Genomic DNA, 14092 nt, shown 5'->3' with positions numbered 1-14092 from the left:
AACCACCTTAGCAAGTCTGGAGAGCCATCCTGAGCAATCCCTGCTGTCCTGTCACCTCCATGCTTGAGGGCACCAACAATTTGGCAGCTGCTAACAAAGGTTCATACCTAGAAGATGCTCAGACCCCAGGCACAGCCAAACCCCTCCAGGCTCTCTGCTAAGCACCACAAGTCTGGAAGAAACAAATCACCCCACGAGCAGAGGAACCAGGGGGGCTTCACCAGCTTTGGGGGTGCCTTTTATCACTACTCAGGAAGGATTTCAGGGTGTGCTTTGGATGAAGGTTTCCCCACACTGGCAGACTAATCTTTCCTCAAGTCAGGTATCTTTTTTTCACAGAACTTACAACACCCTCTATTTCTGGGATGTCCAGCCTGCTCAAAGAGGCTGAAAGCAGAACAAGGCTCACGTCAGAAGCAGCATGATTGCCTCGAACTCACTTTCCCAGAAAAGCTGTCTCTCTAGGTTTCTCAGGTCACTGGAGCAAAGTCCCACAGCCCCAGCTCTACCTGGCAGGTGCTCCCAAGATTTCTCCAACAGATGCATTTTCATTACCCACATTTTTAGCCTTTCCTTTTGAGATGGTGGGCACAATTTCTCTGGGCATAGAAAAGCCCAGAGACTCTTCAGGCATTACAGAGCTAAGGGCAGTCCTCAGCTATCCCTGGATCCACTGTGATGCTCCCTTGCCCTTTGAACTATCCCAGTACGCTTTTACAGGAATGAGGGCTCTGCTCTTTGCCTCTGGCTTTTTTGCCAGCTGCCACAGAAGCCAGGCACACATCTCACAGAGCACTGGGAGCCTCAGATCCTCCCACAATGGAATGCCTCCTCCTCAGCCTTCTGCCCTTCCCAAACACCCTTTATTTTAATGTTTCCAGATTGTGAACTGGCAGGATGTTTCACCCAGGCCTGGCTGCTGGCCGGGGCAAGGCTCACTCCACCTCCGTGCTGCCCAGGGAGGCGGCAGGGGAGAGATAGCAGGGAGAAAAACAATTAGCTCCTTGTTTTCCAGGCAGGGAGAGCAGGCTTTGGGTCCAGGGCAGCCTCAGCAAGGGGAAGGACCTCCCTGTTACAAGGCAAAGCCCCTGGAAGCGGCTCCCAGAACAAAGTCCCCATAGCCCAGCCCAGGGAGCTGCCAGGATCCTGCTAACACAATAAATTTCCACCTGCCTGGGCTGCTCTTGCTGTGGGTTGTGGTTTCCTTCCCAAAGCTCAGGGAGTCCCATCTCCCTGCTGTGCTAGGGTGACCAAGGGGCTGATTTCTGCCTTGGGGTTCTGTATCTGCAGTGTGTTTTACCTCGCAGGTCACAGGCAGATGCAGCTTATCCACCCAACTTCAGTACTGAGTAAAATCCTCATGGGAAATAAAAGGGAATAAGCAGGCAAAACAAAACACAGGCAGCCCAGTCCTGTGTGAGGAGACAAGTTTACCCTCAGCTGTCCCTGAGGGCAGCTGCCCTTTCCCATGGAAGAACTTTGCAAAGCAGAGGGAGCCTGCCCAGGAAATGCAGGACTAAAGCTCCCAGCTCAGTGATGGGATGAAGAGAGCCTTCAACTGTGTGAGCTGAGGGGAAACACAACCCTGCTCTTCTCTGGCTCCTTGCACCACTCCTGCTCCTGCACACCCCCCATGCAATGCTGGGACCAAGGGCAGGACAGGCTGGGTGCCCCCAGCCGTTCCAGGGCTGCTGGGGCACAGCATGATGCTGGCACAGTGGACACTGGGAGCTCTGGGAGGAGAAGGCTTTGCCAAACATCCTTATCTCTGAAGATGCCTTTCTGACCGCCTCACCTCCAGTAAGTGTTTATCTCGACTACACAACTTAATCCCCCCAAACTACTCTGGCAGCAACTCCTGGCACAGGCATTTTTGAGAGAGCTTTGAAGATGTGGAAGAGAAGTGCCAGGTTTCAAACCTAGTTACGCTGATACCAGCTTATCTAAGGAAAATTAATAGCTGCAGTTTGCCAAGCTACATCCATTTAGGAAACACTCCATCACAGAACTACTTCATGTGTTATTTCCTCACACTGGGGAAAACAAATCAGCTCAAGAAATGCCAAAAGACCCATGTACTGCTGTAAGGAGCATATATTTTTATCTTGCTGCTGATGTCAGACGCAGAGAGGGGAGAATATGAAACCTGCTAACTGTTCACAGGCTGGTGAACGCTTCCGTAGGCTCACGGATCTCTGCTGATGGATGCTTGCATCAAAGCTGGCCTTTGCTCACCACCTCCTCATTCAGCAAAGCCCATTCCTCTCACTAGCACCTGAGTGTCTGTTTTCTGTACATCACTGTGCTGGTTTTGGTTGGGGCAGAGTTGATTTCCTTGCCAGCAGCTGCTGTGGGGCTGGGGTTTGGCTCTGTGCTGGAACAGGGCTGACAGCACAGGGATGTCTCAGTTATCCCTGAGCAGGGGTTGCACACAGCCAGGGCCTTTCCTGCTCCTCACCCTCACCAGGGAGGAGCTGGGGGGCACAGCCAGGATCCCAGCTGACCACAGCATGGCATCACCCTCAGCACATAAAGCTGGGGGAGAAGGAGGAAGGGAAGACATTCTGAGTTTGTCTTCCCCAGTCATTGTTCCATGCCATGGAGCCCTGCCTTCCTGGAACACCTGCCTGCCATGGGAGCCAGGGCATCAATTCCCTGCTTTGCTTTGCTTGCATACACGACTTTTGATTTAGTTATTAAACTGTCTTTATCTCAACCCACAGGTTTTCTCACTTTTACTTTTCCAGTTCTCTCCCCCATCCCGCTGGTGGGGAGGGAGTGAGTGGCTGCGTGGGGCTGAGTTGCTGGCTGGGGTTAAACCATGACAATCACTCAAACATGTTCTCCTTTCTCTGGGTGGCAAGAATAAACCAGGAGACAGGTTTTAGCCCAAGGGCTTGACACATGCCATGAAAAACTCTGGGGATGTCTGTGAATAATCTTCTGGAAAATAAGGTCAAGTATGTTAGGGATAAAGTTCAGATCATAGAGCTACTTAAATGGGAGGGAATAAAAAAAGATGCAAAGAGGAGGAGCAGCAGCAGCTAAGATTACACATATGTGCCGTGAAGAACATTGAGATCAAGTCTGAAGGAGGTGTGGACATTTCCTGCTTTAGAAGCAGCTTTGGAGAAGAAAATAAAGGTCTGTCTTTTCACCCACCCAGGGTAGATGCTCCAAGGAATGATTGGCTTTTGGGATAAAACTTCCCAGAATGGTCAGAAGCATGGATGCTCCCAAGATCATTGGTTATTTTGTACTTCAGAAAATATATTTCATACAACCCTAAAAACTGGTGCAAGCATCCCAAACACTGCTAAAGTAAAACTTTGGCTCATTGCAATATCCTGGTACAGATTCAATCTCCCCAACAGCTCTACTGAAAATTGAATATGTTTGGAATATAGGCCTGTGGTTTGAGGACCAGCTGGAGAGAAGCAAAACACCAAACATGAATGAAGGTAAGAAACACTACTTTCAAACCATGAATGGAGGGAGATAAGGGAGCTACCTTCAACCTCAAGTGCTCCCACCTGCAGCACTGACCTGAAGACACAGTAAACGGCACAATCTGAAAAGTCAAGAGAGGTCACAGAAAAAGCTCTGAAATCTTGAATGATGAGCTGGAAATGAAACAAGATTCAGCCAAGCAGGAGATCAGGAATGGTAGACACAGACACAGGTCCTACAGGCTGCAAAAAACCCTACAGCTGTATAGACATGTCCTTTCTGCCTCTAATAGCAACAGAGAAAGTCCCTTCTGTGGCAAGGTTTACACCTTACAGCCCTGGGGGAAATGACGTGGCACAATTCTCACCATGCAGGATGAGGCACTCTGTCCACATCCACATCACTGTTGCTCAACTTCAGGCAACGCAGGGCACACGTTTGGAGATATCCCCTGGTTTCTGTCACATGCTCTCATGCTTTTCCAGGTAAAATGAAGTGTTTGAGTCAAAGGAGTGACGCTGTGCCGGCCACCCACACACCCTCTCCTCCCTGTCCACGACCTGGGAGAGAGAATGTACTTCAGAGGGCCAGGGAACGTGGGACTGTCAGGGTGGGCTCTCCTCAGCTCCTAGAGGCCAGTCATTTTATGGTATGAAGGAGGAAATCGGGTTTGATTCAAGATGCTTCTGCACTGGAAATAAACACAGGCTTGAATGATATTGAACTATTTGCACTTGTCCCTATTTTCTTCCCACAAACCACATACTGCAGGCAGCACAGGGGCTTGCAGCATCTTTTGGGTGCAGCCTCTCCCCTTTGTCACACCTGGCTGCTCCCAAACCCCTCATCTTCCTCCAAACTCCCCACCACCCTTGACATTTCCCAGGTTTAATGTACAATCACGCTGCTGGCTAAAGAAGAGTCTAAGAGAACAAGCCTGAACAAGCTGCCAGGCTCGGATGGAAGGGGCAGGCTCAGCCAGGCTGACCCAGAGCCTCCTGACAGCAAGCCCAGCGTCACCACCCGGCTGTTCCCATGGCTACACGGGAAGATAAATTGAGTTCAAGGAACCTCGTGTCGCTACATTATTTAACAAACAGACAGTCACGCTCAGGAGGAAAACACAGGCAGGGACCCAGTTTAGCAGCTGCGTGGGCTGCTCAGACTGATGGATGCCCCAGTGCTCACAGGGCTCAGATCCTCCAGCCCAGCACCACGGTGCTCTAGCCCGAGCCAGGCAGGGTGTTAGCCACAAAGAGAGTCCAGCACGGCCACAGAAGAGCCTGCAGACCACAGCTGTTTGTCCACAAACACAACCGGGCCTTGAACCCGGCAGAGCCCTGGTACCTGACCCATTTATGGAACAACCCAAAGCCTGGCTTCAGGAAAGGAAAGGCTCCACCTGCTAGTGTGTGCTCTCAAATGCAGTGCTGGGCAAAGAGGAAAGGAATGTGGGCACAAAGAAAAGCATAGGAGGAAAAAAGAATGTGGAGGAGTTACAGGGGTGTTGGGAGAGATGAGCAAGCTTTGAGGGCAAAAGCGGTGATGGAGCTCAGAGGTGCTGCAGAGAGTTTATATTTGGAAAAAGTGGATCAGAGGAGAAACAAGAGGGGTCTGGGGGGGAGCTGAGGCAGGGAAAACAGGAACAGGAGGTGTTTGGCTCCATGACTGCCTGAGCCAGCAAGGGATGAGCAGGACTGCTCTCACCACACAATGTTTTCAGTGCTGCTGTAACCCAGCACCTTTCCCTTCCCCAAAATCCTGCAAGGGGGAGCAGAAGGTGACCCAGATCAGTCTGATTCGCCAACCAGCTGCAGAGGGCCAGAATTCTGTGATTCTGTGAGATGCCAAGGTCCACTGGGCCGTGCTCAGGACCCTTCCCTGGGCAGGCAGTGGGGACACGTGTGGGACACAGCCAGACCAGCAGTGCCACCATGTGGGAGCAGGTCACCTCCTTCTGCCAGGACACAGCCAGCAAGGGCTCCTGGAGCATGAAACAGAGCAGCTGGAAACACAAACACACACACATACATAAATAAACTCAATTTCACCCTCCTCCCCCCCTCCCAAAACTTAAAAAGAATGAGAGACTTATCCAGAGAAATTTTCTCAGCCAGAAATCTGCTCCTTGCTGGAAGCCAAAAGACTGTGTTGTCTCTCAAGTGTTTTTCAATAATGCCCAGAAAAATAACTCTCTTTTACCAGGCACTGAAGTGAGACTGACAGGGCTGTAATTACCAGGGTCTTCCTTCTTGTCTGTCTTGAAAACCAGGACTTTGGCCAGCTTCCAGTCCATGGGGACCTCTCCAGACTCCCAAGACTTGAAAAATAATGGAGAGAGATCCTGTGGTGACAGGGCCAGCATTTCCCTTACCCTGGGATGAGCCCCATCCCTCCCCATAGATTTTTGTGCATCCAGCTGGAGCAGCAAGCCTCACACAAGTTCAGTTTTAGCTGGGGGTTTATCCTGCCCCTAATCACAGTCCTCCAACACAGAGCTCTGGGAGTCCCAGGGCCCAGCACTGTTGTCAATGACAGAGCTGAAGAAGGCATCAGACATCTCTGCTTTGCCCATGTCCCTGTCTGTGAGGTGTCTGACCTCATCAAGGGCAGACCGAGGTTCTCTCTGATCCTCCTTTTGTTGTTGCCATGTTTTAACAAGTCCTTTTTGCTGTCCTTCACAGTGCTGTCAAGCTTGAACACTAATCAAGCTCTGGCCACATGCATTTTCTCCCTGCAATGGTGAACAGCATCTCCCTAATTTTCCTGTGTAACCTGCCCTTGAATCCAATGTCCTTCTGGGCCTTCTGTTCCCCTCAGAAATGAGTCCCTACGACAATAACCTGTCTTTTTTATCTCCACAGGAGTGATTTTGATATGGAATGCAGGTCAACTTGACCTAGTTGATACCTGCAACCCCAATGGAGCATAGTCCTCAGCAGAACCTGGTATCTCTGACCCAAGAGCCCCTGAGAAGGTGGGGAAATCCCAGAGGAGTGCACAGAGAAGTGCAGTGTAACCCTTGTGTGCAGCACAGAGCACTAGGAACAGCTGATTCCAAGGGAAGGCACCAGCACAGTCAGCAGCTATATGGAAACAGGGTCAGGAGAAGTTCTCTCTAGGCACCACTGTCCTGAAGCACAAAGTAAAAATCCAGCACATAGGGGTTTAAAACAGAAATGTAACTTTTATTTTTCTGGCAGCAACAAGTACTGCGCAGGTGTTTTCACTGAACTGTCCAACACATTCTTAGGTCTCCATCCTCCAACAATGTTGCCAAATTTGTTGTTACTTCTTCTCTGTTGAAAAGTGCCTTTATTATCTAGTTTCTAGGTTATAAAAACTTACTTCTTGGCCTCCAGAGCCAGCAGATTTCCTTTCTACTTAATGATAAAGGCTATCTTATCTGGCTTTATGGAATGCTGGATTTCAACAGCTAATAGCCATTGAGCTGTATGAATTTGCTGCATCCTGGAATCTCTTGATCAGAGAAAAGAATTTTCCTTCAATAACATCCAGATAATTGTCCAAACTCTAGCAATTCTTTCCGCTTAGCATTTGAGCTAAAATTTTTGGTAAGGAAGTAAAACTTCTTGTTCTGCAACAGGTCAGGAGTTCTCGACAACAACCTTATTTTCTATTAGCAGTTTTGCGATGGGAATGTAAGTCAACCAGCACATTTAACTAAAACCCACACAATTCTCCAGAAATTATGTAAATTAAATGGAGAGATTCCTCTGGAATGAAAGGCTGTTATTTTAATCAGGAAAAAAGAGGTCAGGCAGAGATCAAAGAAAGCAGGCACCAAAAATAATTCCTATTTTAATATCACCTGTTTGAATGAGAACTGTACAGACAGGTACGTGTCCCTTATCCGGTACCCTCGGCCTGGGGCGCGCTGTCCCGCACCCCTGACCCGGTGCCACTTGACCCTGCAGGCGCGGTGACACAGACCCTGCATCCTCGGCCCCAGCCCCGGCCCGGTGCGCACTCCAAAGCCCGTGTCCGGCACCCCGGCCCGGTGTCCCCGGTCCCGCACCCAGCCCGGTGTCGCCGTCCCGCACCCAGCCCGGTGTCCCCGGTCCCGCACCCAGCCCGGTGTCCCCGGTCCCGCACCCGGCCCGGTGTCCCCGGTCCCGCACCCGGCCCGGTGTCCCCGTCCCGCACCCAGCCCGGTGTCCCCGTCCCGCATCCAGCCCGGTGTCCCCGGTCCCGCACCCAGCCCGGTGTCCCCGTCCCGCACCCAGCCCGGTGTCCCCGTCCCGCACCCAGCCCGGTGTCCCCGGTCCCACACCCAGCCCGGTGTCCCCGTCCCGCACCGCGGCCCCGCAGCCGCGTCCCCCGTCCCCACAGCAACGCAAACACGCCCCGCCCCTCACGCCCCAACAGCCAATCGAACTCGCGGGACCGCGAGTGGCGGCCGCGCTGACCAATGGGAGCCGAGGGCGGGAATGCGCGGGGCGGGGCGCGGCGCGGTGACGCCATCGCCGCGCGCGCGGTCGCGGAGCCGCCGCCGCGCCTGCCGGAGCTCGGCCCGCGCCGCCGCCGCCGCCGCGCCATGAGCCAGTTCAGCTTCGGGGCGGCCGCGCCCGGCGGCGCCTTCAGCCTGGGCGCGCCCCGACCCGCCGCCACCACCGCGGCCACCGGCGGCTTCTCCTTCTCCACGCCCGCCACCGCCACCTCCTCCAGCGGCTTCAGCTTCGGCAGCGCGGCGCCGGCGGCGGGCGGCAGCCAGACCGCCGGGTTCTTCTCCTTCAGCAAGCCGGGCACGGCCGCGCAGCCCTCCAGCTTCAGCTTCGGCTCGGCCGGCGCGGCCCCCGCGGCCCCGGCAGCCGCCTCCTTCCAGCTGGGGTGAGAGGCCGGGGCCGGCCGGGGGCGCGGGCACCGGGGAGGCTCCGGGGGAGGAACCGGGGAAGGCTCCGGGGGGTGCCGGGCCAGGGCTCGGCGGGGATCCTGCAGGGAGCGAGCCTTGCCTCTTGTCCTGGGGGTCCCAGCGCCCCGCACTCATCGCCTCGCTGGGCAGGTGCTGGGCGAGCCCTGCACCCGTCCCGGCTGATGTTTTCATGGGGAGCTCTTACACGGGCTGCGAAGGAGAAGTTGCGCGTTTCCGTCTGGAACTAGCCTGGAGACGCGTGCACAAAGAAATGCGAAAGCTCTGCTACCGAATATAAATAGTCCTGTTTTTCTGACCCGAATCTGGAGTGCTCTGAATGTTTTCCCGGCACTTAGGGAATGATTTGTCGTTAAGGAAAGGCTGCGAGTTCTGGAGTGGCTCTGCAGAGCTGCTGCTGGCAAAGCTTGCCAGATGGGAGCTGTGGGAAGGGAGCTCAGATGGGGACGAGCAGAAAAAAACCAGCCTTGTGTACAGGGAGTGAAAATGGTGAGCTGAGAGAAGGAGCAGTTTCACATATATCGCAATAAAATGTCCTGTGGTGGCTGGGTGGGTGGAGGTAATGAAGGGAGAGTCAGTAGAAAGAGCCCGAAGGGAGGGTGGCAGGTGACAGCAGCTGGATACTGTGCTCAGTACTGGACACAAGCCTGGCCATGTGTGCATCTCTTTGAAAGGAGGGTTCTGTTGTCAGCAAGTGGTCAGGGAGAAGGCCAGCTGTGTACTGGAGTTGGATGTGTGTCTCAAGCAGATTGGAGCTTTTCTTTTCTTCTAGGGCAAACACCCCAAAAGTGAACTTTGGAGCCAGCACTGCCACTTCAGCTCCTGGAATCACGGGGAGTTTTTCTTTTGGTACCCCTGCCGCAACCAGCACACCCTCGAGCCAGGCAGCAGCCCCGTCTGGCTTTACCTTTGGCTCTGCTGGCACCAGCAGCACCAGCACGGCTCCGTCTGGAACAACAGCAGGCTTCACCTTCTCCAGTGGCACCACGACTCAGGCGGGAACAGCCGGCTTCAGCATCGGCACCGCGGCTCCGCAGGCGGCGTCCGCAGGGATGACCTTTGGCACGGCCCCCGCGGCTGCTGCCACCACCAGCACGGCCACCCTGGGAGCTGCCACCCCGGCAGCAGCGCCCTTCAGCCTTGGGGGGCAGCCCTCAGGTGGGGGAAAGGGCTGCGGGGCAGCTGGAGCCTGGGAGCCTTTGGCATGGGGATGTCTGAGGGTGGAGGGCAGCTCTGCAGCCTCTGCCTTCTGCTGGGGCAGAATGGAGCGAGGGGCTGGAGCCAGAGGTGTTTCTGATAGGCCTGCCCAGGGTGTGCAGAGCTGAGCAGCAACTGCTCTTTAGCCTGTAGGAAGCAAGTCCAGCTTTTCTTTTTGCTCCTGCTTCCAGGTCTAACCTTTGGGGCACTGCCTTCAACAGCAGCCACCAGTACAACCACGGCAACGCTGACCACAAGTACCAGCCAGGCACCCACCCTGTCCTTTGGAACCAAGCCTGGAGGTAGGAAGCTGTTCTAGAAAACAATTCCTCAAGGCTTTGTGAAATCTGCTGTCCTCCTGGCAATATTTGTCTATTGGAAGTAGACAAATACCTTATACTGGGGTGTGGGAAGGGCCCAGAAGCTTTTGTTCCTGTCAGTTTGCTGTGGCAGTGATGATCTGTGACAGCTCCTAGAGCCATTGGACAGCATGTCCTGTGTTTGTGCTAGTGTCCCACATGCCAGATTCTGTTCTGTGCAAGTTTGGGGAGCACAGTGGAAGGGAGGCACAATCTTAAGGGCACATTGTGAAAGAGAGGGAGTGGAGGGAGAATAAGAGGAGAAGGATGTTGAGATGCTGACATCCCCAAGAGCCAGGTGTGGCTGGGTAGTTTGTGTCACCTTCCCAGCAGGGTTGTTGTGTAGTGGGTGGGAGCTCAGCGTGCTCTGCTTGTACACATGGAGCTGTTTGTCTCTGCAGTCACATCCACAGCTGCCACCACAGCCTCCACCCCCAGCACCACCTCAGTGCTGGGCTCCACGGGGCCCTCGTTGTTTGCGTCTGTGGCCACGTCTTCAGCCCCAGCCTCCAGCACCAGCACGGGCCTCTCACGTGAGTCTCTGCAGGCAGCTTTGTCCCTGGGGCAGTAAAGGAGCAGCGTGGCTGCTGCTCCCTGTGCCTGCTGGAGCTGCTGCAGTGGGAGCAGGGAGCAGGCTGGGCACAGCTTTTCCCAGGGGCCCTGCATTTCCTGGCCTAGGCAGCCTGTTAATGGTGTCTTCTCTTTACAGTTGGTGCCACTTCCACTGGTTCCACTGGGACAGCCAGTCTGGGCACGCTTGGCTTTGGATTAAAAGTTCCTGGAACAACAGCTGCCACAACAAGCACGGCCACTGGTAAGAACAAGATGCTGAAAGGCACTGGAGAGAAGGGAGCCTGAATGCAGTGCTCTGTAGAAGTGTGAAGGGTCATGTGAGAGTAGAGGCACAGCAGTTATGATTTGGAAAGCCCTTGAGTAACTGAAAACAACAGCGTTTGTCTTTCTCACATCCTTTTCCATCTCTTAGTTGAAAACTCAAAAGTTCTCTCGTCTGCTGCAGAGGTGCAGGGGTGGAACTGGGTGTGCTGGTTGTTGTTAGGTCTAACAGTAAAATATGAGGATGTTGACAAGGGTGTGGGCTGGGGATGTTTTCATTCCCTTCTTGACAGAGGTGGCATTTGCTGCTGTTCCCTTCCGAGGGATCCACTGCAGCTCCTACAGCCATGGGCAGTGCACCCTGCACCTGTTCTCTGTGGGGTACCAGGTGTGTGCTCTTCTCTTGCTTGACCTGAATCTCCTCCTGCAGGGACTACTTCTGCTTCTGGCTTTCCTTTGAATCTGAAGCCTTTGACTACAACTGGTGCCATTGGAGCTGTGACCTCCACAGCTGCCATAACCACAACCACCACAACCAGGTGGGTGTTCTGTGACCACTGACCATTTCCTGCCTGGGGCAGGAGCAGCTGCAGTGTTCATGCTGGGATCTGCAGGAGGAAGGGAAAGAAGTGAGTGTTGTGGTGTTTCTCTTTTCTGACCCTGTGTCCTGTGCTGCCCCTCACTCCCTCTCAGTGCTCCCCCAGTGATGACTTATGCCCAGCTGGAGAGTTTGATCAACAAGTGGAGCCTGGAGCTGGAAGACCAAGAGAAGCACTTCCTCCATCAGGCTACACAAGTCAATGCCTGGGACAGGATGCTGATAGAGAATGGAGAGAAGGTGAGCAGGCCTCCACTGGAGCCTCATTCTGCTTGCTCAGGTCCTTAAAGGCCTCAGTGTTACAAGCCATCAAGTGCGACTTCCTGCTTATAACAGCAACAGATGTGAGCTCCACATGGGTGCTTTTCACAGTTTGTGTGTGTGTCTTTTCTGGCCTTTAGGCCTTGGAGCTTGGAAATGTGTTTTGTGACTTTGCTCTGTGATGCCAGGTTCTCTTAGGGGGAATCATTCCAAGCTGAACCTCCCTTATTCCATCTTTGGTCTGCAAATCTTTATGTAACCACCTCTTGTTTCCAGTAGAGCTTGCATGGTGCTGCTTTCTCCCTCCCATCTCTCTTCTTTGGAGAGCTGATTTCTTGGTTTTCAAGGTGTAATGAAATGTCTTCTCTTTCCAGATTACTTCATTACACAGAGAAGTAGAGAAGGTGAAGGTTGATCAGAAGAGGTAAGAGCCTGTGAGCACTTGAAATGATTTTATTTCTTCTCTGCATTGTCCTGCCTGGTTGTGTGACAGCTGTGCAATGTCTGCAGCATGAAAGGGAAGCAGTTGGCATTTTCTCTTTGCAGACTGGATCAGGAGCTGGACTTCATTCTGTCCCAGCAGAAGGAGCTGGAGGACTTGCTGACCCCTCTGGAGGAGTCTGTGAAGGAGCAGAGCGGGACCATCTACCTGCAGCACGCGGATGAGGAACGGGAGAGGACGTGAGGCACAACCCTGCTGGGCATGGGGGATGAGCACTGTGTTCTGGTCATGGCAGGCAGCAGGAGATAGAGTTGGGATGTGGGACAGGATTGCACAATGAGTGGCTGCTGTCAGATATTTAATCCTGTTTTACGCGTAGCAGTTTCAATTTTACTCATTAGAAACTAGAACAGTGAGTGGAAGCTCTTGAATCAGCATGAAAAGCTCTTTGGATGCTGGTGTAAACCTCTAGGAAGAGGTTACTAATTTTGGCATAATCTCGGAAAATTAATTATTCTTCAGTGGCAGAAGTGGTGAGAACAGAGTGAGCTGTGTGTGACATGAGCATCCTTGAAAGCCTTTAGTGATGTGTAATAGCAGTGTAATTAAAGGCAGGGTTTGTGTGGCTCAAGAGATGAAGAATCTTGAATCCAGCTTTGCTGCTTCCTTCAGTTCCCATAAAGCCTTCCAGGAAGTTCTCCACTCTCTTTCTTGTCTGTAGATCAAGGGAGACAGCAGTGGGCAGGTGATGGAGCCTCTCTGGGTGCTGTTCCCAGGTCTCTGCCAGCCTTGGCTGCAGATGTGGAAGCTCATTCCCATAGTTGCTGTGACTGCAGGTCTTCCAAGTTCTCCTCAATCATTCTGATCTTGGTTCCCTTGTGCTCTGCAGCTACAAACTGGCTGAAAACATCGATGCTCAGCTGAAGCGCATGGCACAAGATCTGAAGGACATCACTGAGCACCTGAACACATCAAGAGGCCCAGCAGACACGAGTGACCCGGTAAATGCAAGCTTCTATTTTTATTTCTTATGATTTATATTAAATTGATCGTGAAGTTCCTTATGGCTGTACTCAGCGACTTTTTTTTCAGTAAAACTTTCCCTTCAGTATTGCAGACTAAGTTTTTCCGTGTTCATTTTGAATTTTGCCACTTCAAGCCTAAGGTAATCAATGTTCTGCTGGTTCCTAGGCCTAAATTAAAATAACCCAAAGCCACAGATATATCATCTAAAGTGTGCAGTTCTCTTGCTGCTAAGAAGCAAAGTAGCAGCATTGCTGCACACACTTCCCTGGCAAAGTGGCTGCTGCCTTAGGAGAAACTTGCCTTGGACTCCTCTTGCTGTTCATGCAGTCTCACAACTGACTTGCACCTTCTCTCTCTGCTCAGCTTCAGCAGATCTGTAAAATTTTGAATGCACACATGGATTCCCTGCAGTGGATTGACCAGAACTCAGGTGAGATTTATCTTGCAGCCTTTTGGGAATGTGAATGGACAGCAGGAGCTTGTGTGTGAGTGTTTGTTCATCCCTAAATTCCTGAAGGTGCCTGAGGAATCTTCCTGCTCACCTTTAGTGGCACTGTCCCTTCTGGGCTTGAATTCTCCTGCTGTGCCTGATTAGAGGGCTCTGATGAGCACTTACTCCTGGCAACTGCTGCTGTTTTACCAAAAAAGCCCTGCTCGAATGTTTTTCTTTCTCCTGCAAGCAAAACTGTGCAGGGTTGTGTTCTGGGTAACTGTGACCTTAATTAATCCCTTGTTTCTCCCACAGCTGTGCTGCAGAGAAAGGTGGAAGAGGTGACAAAGGTTTGTGAGAGTCGCCGCAAGGAGCAGGAGCGCAGCTTTCGCATCACCTTTGATTGAAACACTGCCATGGTCAAAGGATGTACATAAAACCTCCACAGAAAAGAGGTGTTTGAGGTCTGAAATGATGGCTTTGTTTGTTTTCTTGGAATAAAATATGGTTTTGTTCCAAAGACACTCTCTGTTATGTTGGGCAGGTGAAGCTGTGAAACTGCCTGAAGTCTGTGGGGGAAGTGTGGTCTCTGTGCTTTAGCTCT

At 52.6% G+C, this 14092-nt stretch overlaps 1 protein-coding gene across 1 annotated transcript; it reads left to right on the top strand.

Moving 5' to 3' along the window:
• Positions 1–8008: 8008 nt before the first annotated feature.
• LOC117003105 (nuclear pore glycoprotein p62-like) lies at positions 8009–14008 on the top strand. Its single transcript, XM_033072755.2, has 12 exons — positions 8009–8301; positions 9114–9499; positions 9730–9840; positions 10299–10430; positions 10607–10711; positions 11162–11270; positions 11425–11569; positions 11965–12014; positions 12137–12271; positions 12922–13033; positions 13422–13488; positions 13804–14008. Exons 1-12 carry the CDS (start codon positions 8009–8011, stop codon positions 13893–13895), a joined length of 1737 nt encoding a protein of 578 aa, XP_032928646.1. The 3' UTR covers positions 13896–14008.
• The last annotated feature ends 84 nt before the right edge of the window (positions 14009–14092 follow it).

Source organism: Catharus ustulatus, chromosome 14, assembly GCF_009819885.2.
Source record: "Catharus ustulatus isolate bCatUst1 chromosome 14, bCatUst1.pri.v2, whole genome shotgun sequence".
Lineage (NCBI taxonomy): Eukaryota > Metazoa > Chordata > Aves > Passeriformes > Turdidae > Catharus > Catharus ustulatus.
Note: the sequence above shows the minus strand (reverse complement) of the source record. Positions and strands in the feature narration are given on the sequence as shown.

What these genes read in the sequence shown, in the direction of transcription:
- LOC117003105 (XM_033072755.2), top strand. Translation starts at nt 8,009, where the DNA reads ATGAGCCAGTTCAGCTTCGGGGCGGCCGCGCCCGGCGGCGCCTTCAGC. An exon ending in CCTTGGGGGGCAGCCCTCAG is followed by an intron (nt 9,500 to 9,729) that starts GTGGGGGAAAGG and finishes TCCTGCTTCCAG; the next exon opens with GTCTAACCTTTGGGGCACTG. An exon ending in GTGGATTGACCAGAACTCAG is followed by an intron (nt 13,489 to 13,803) that starts GTGAGATTTATC and finishes TTTCTCCCACAG; the next exon opens with CTGTGCTGCAGAGAAAGGTG.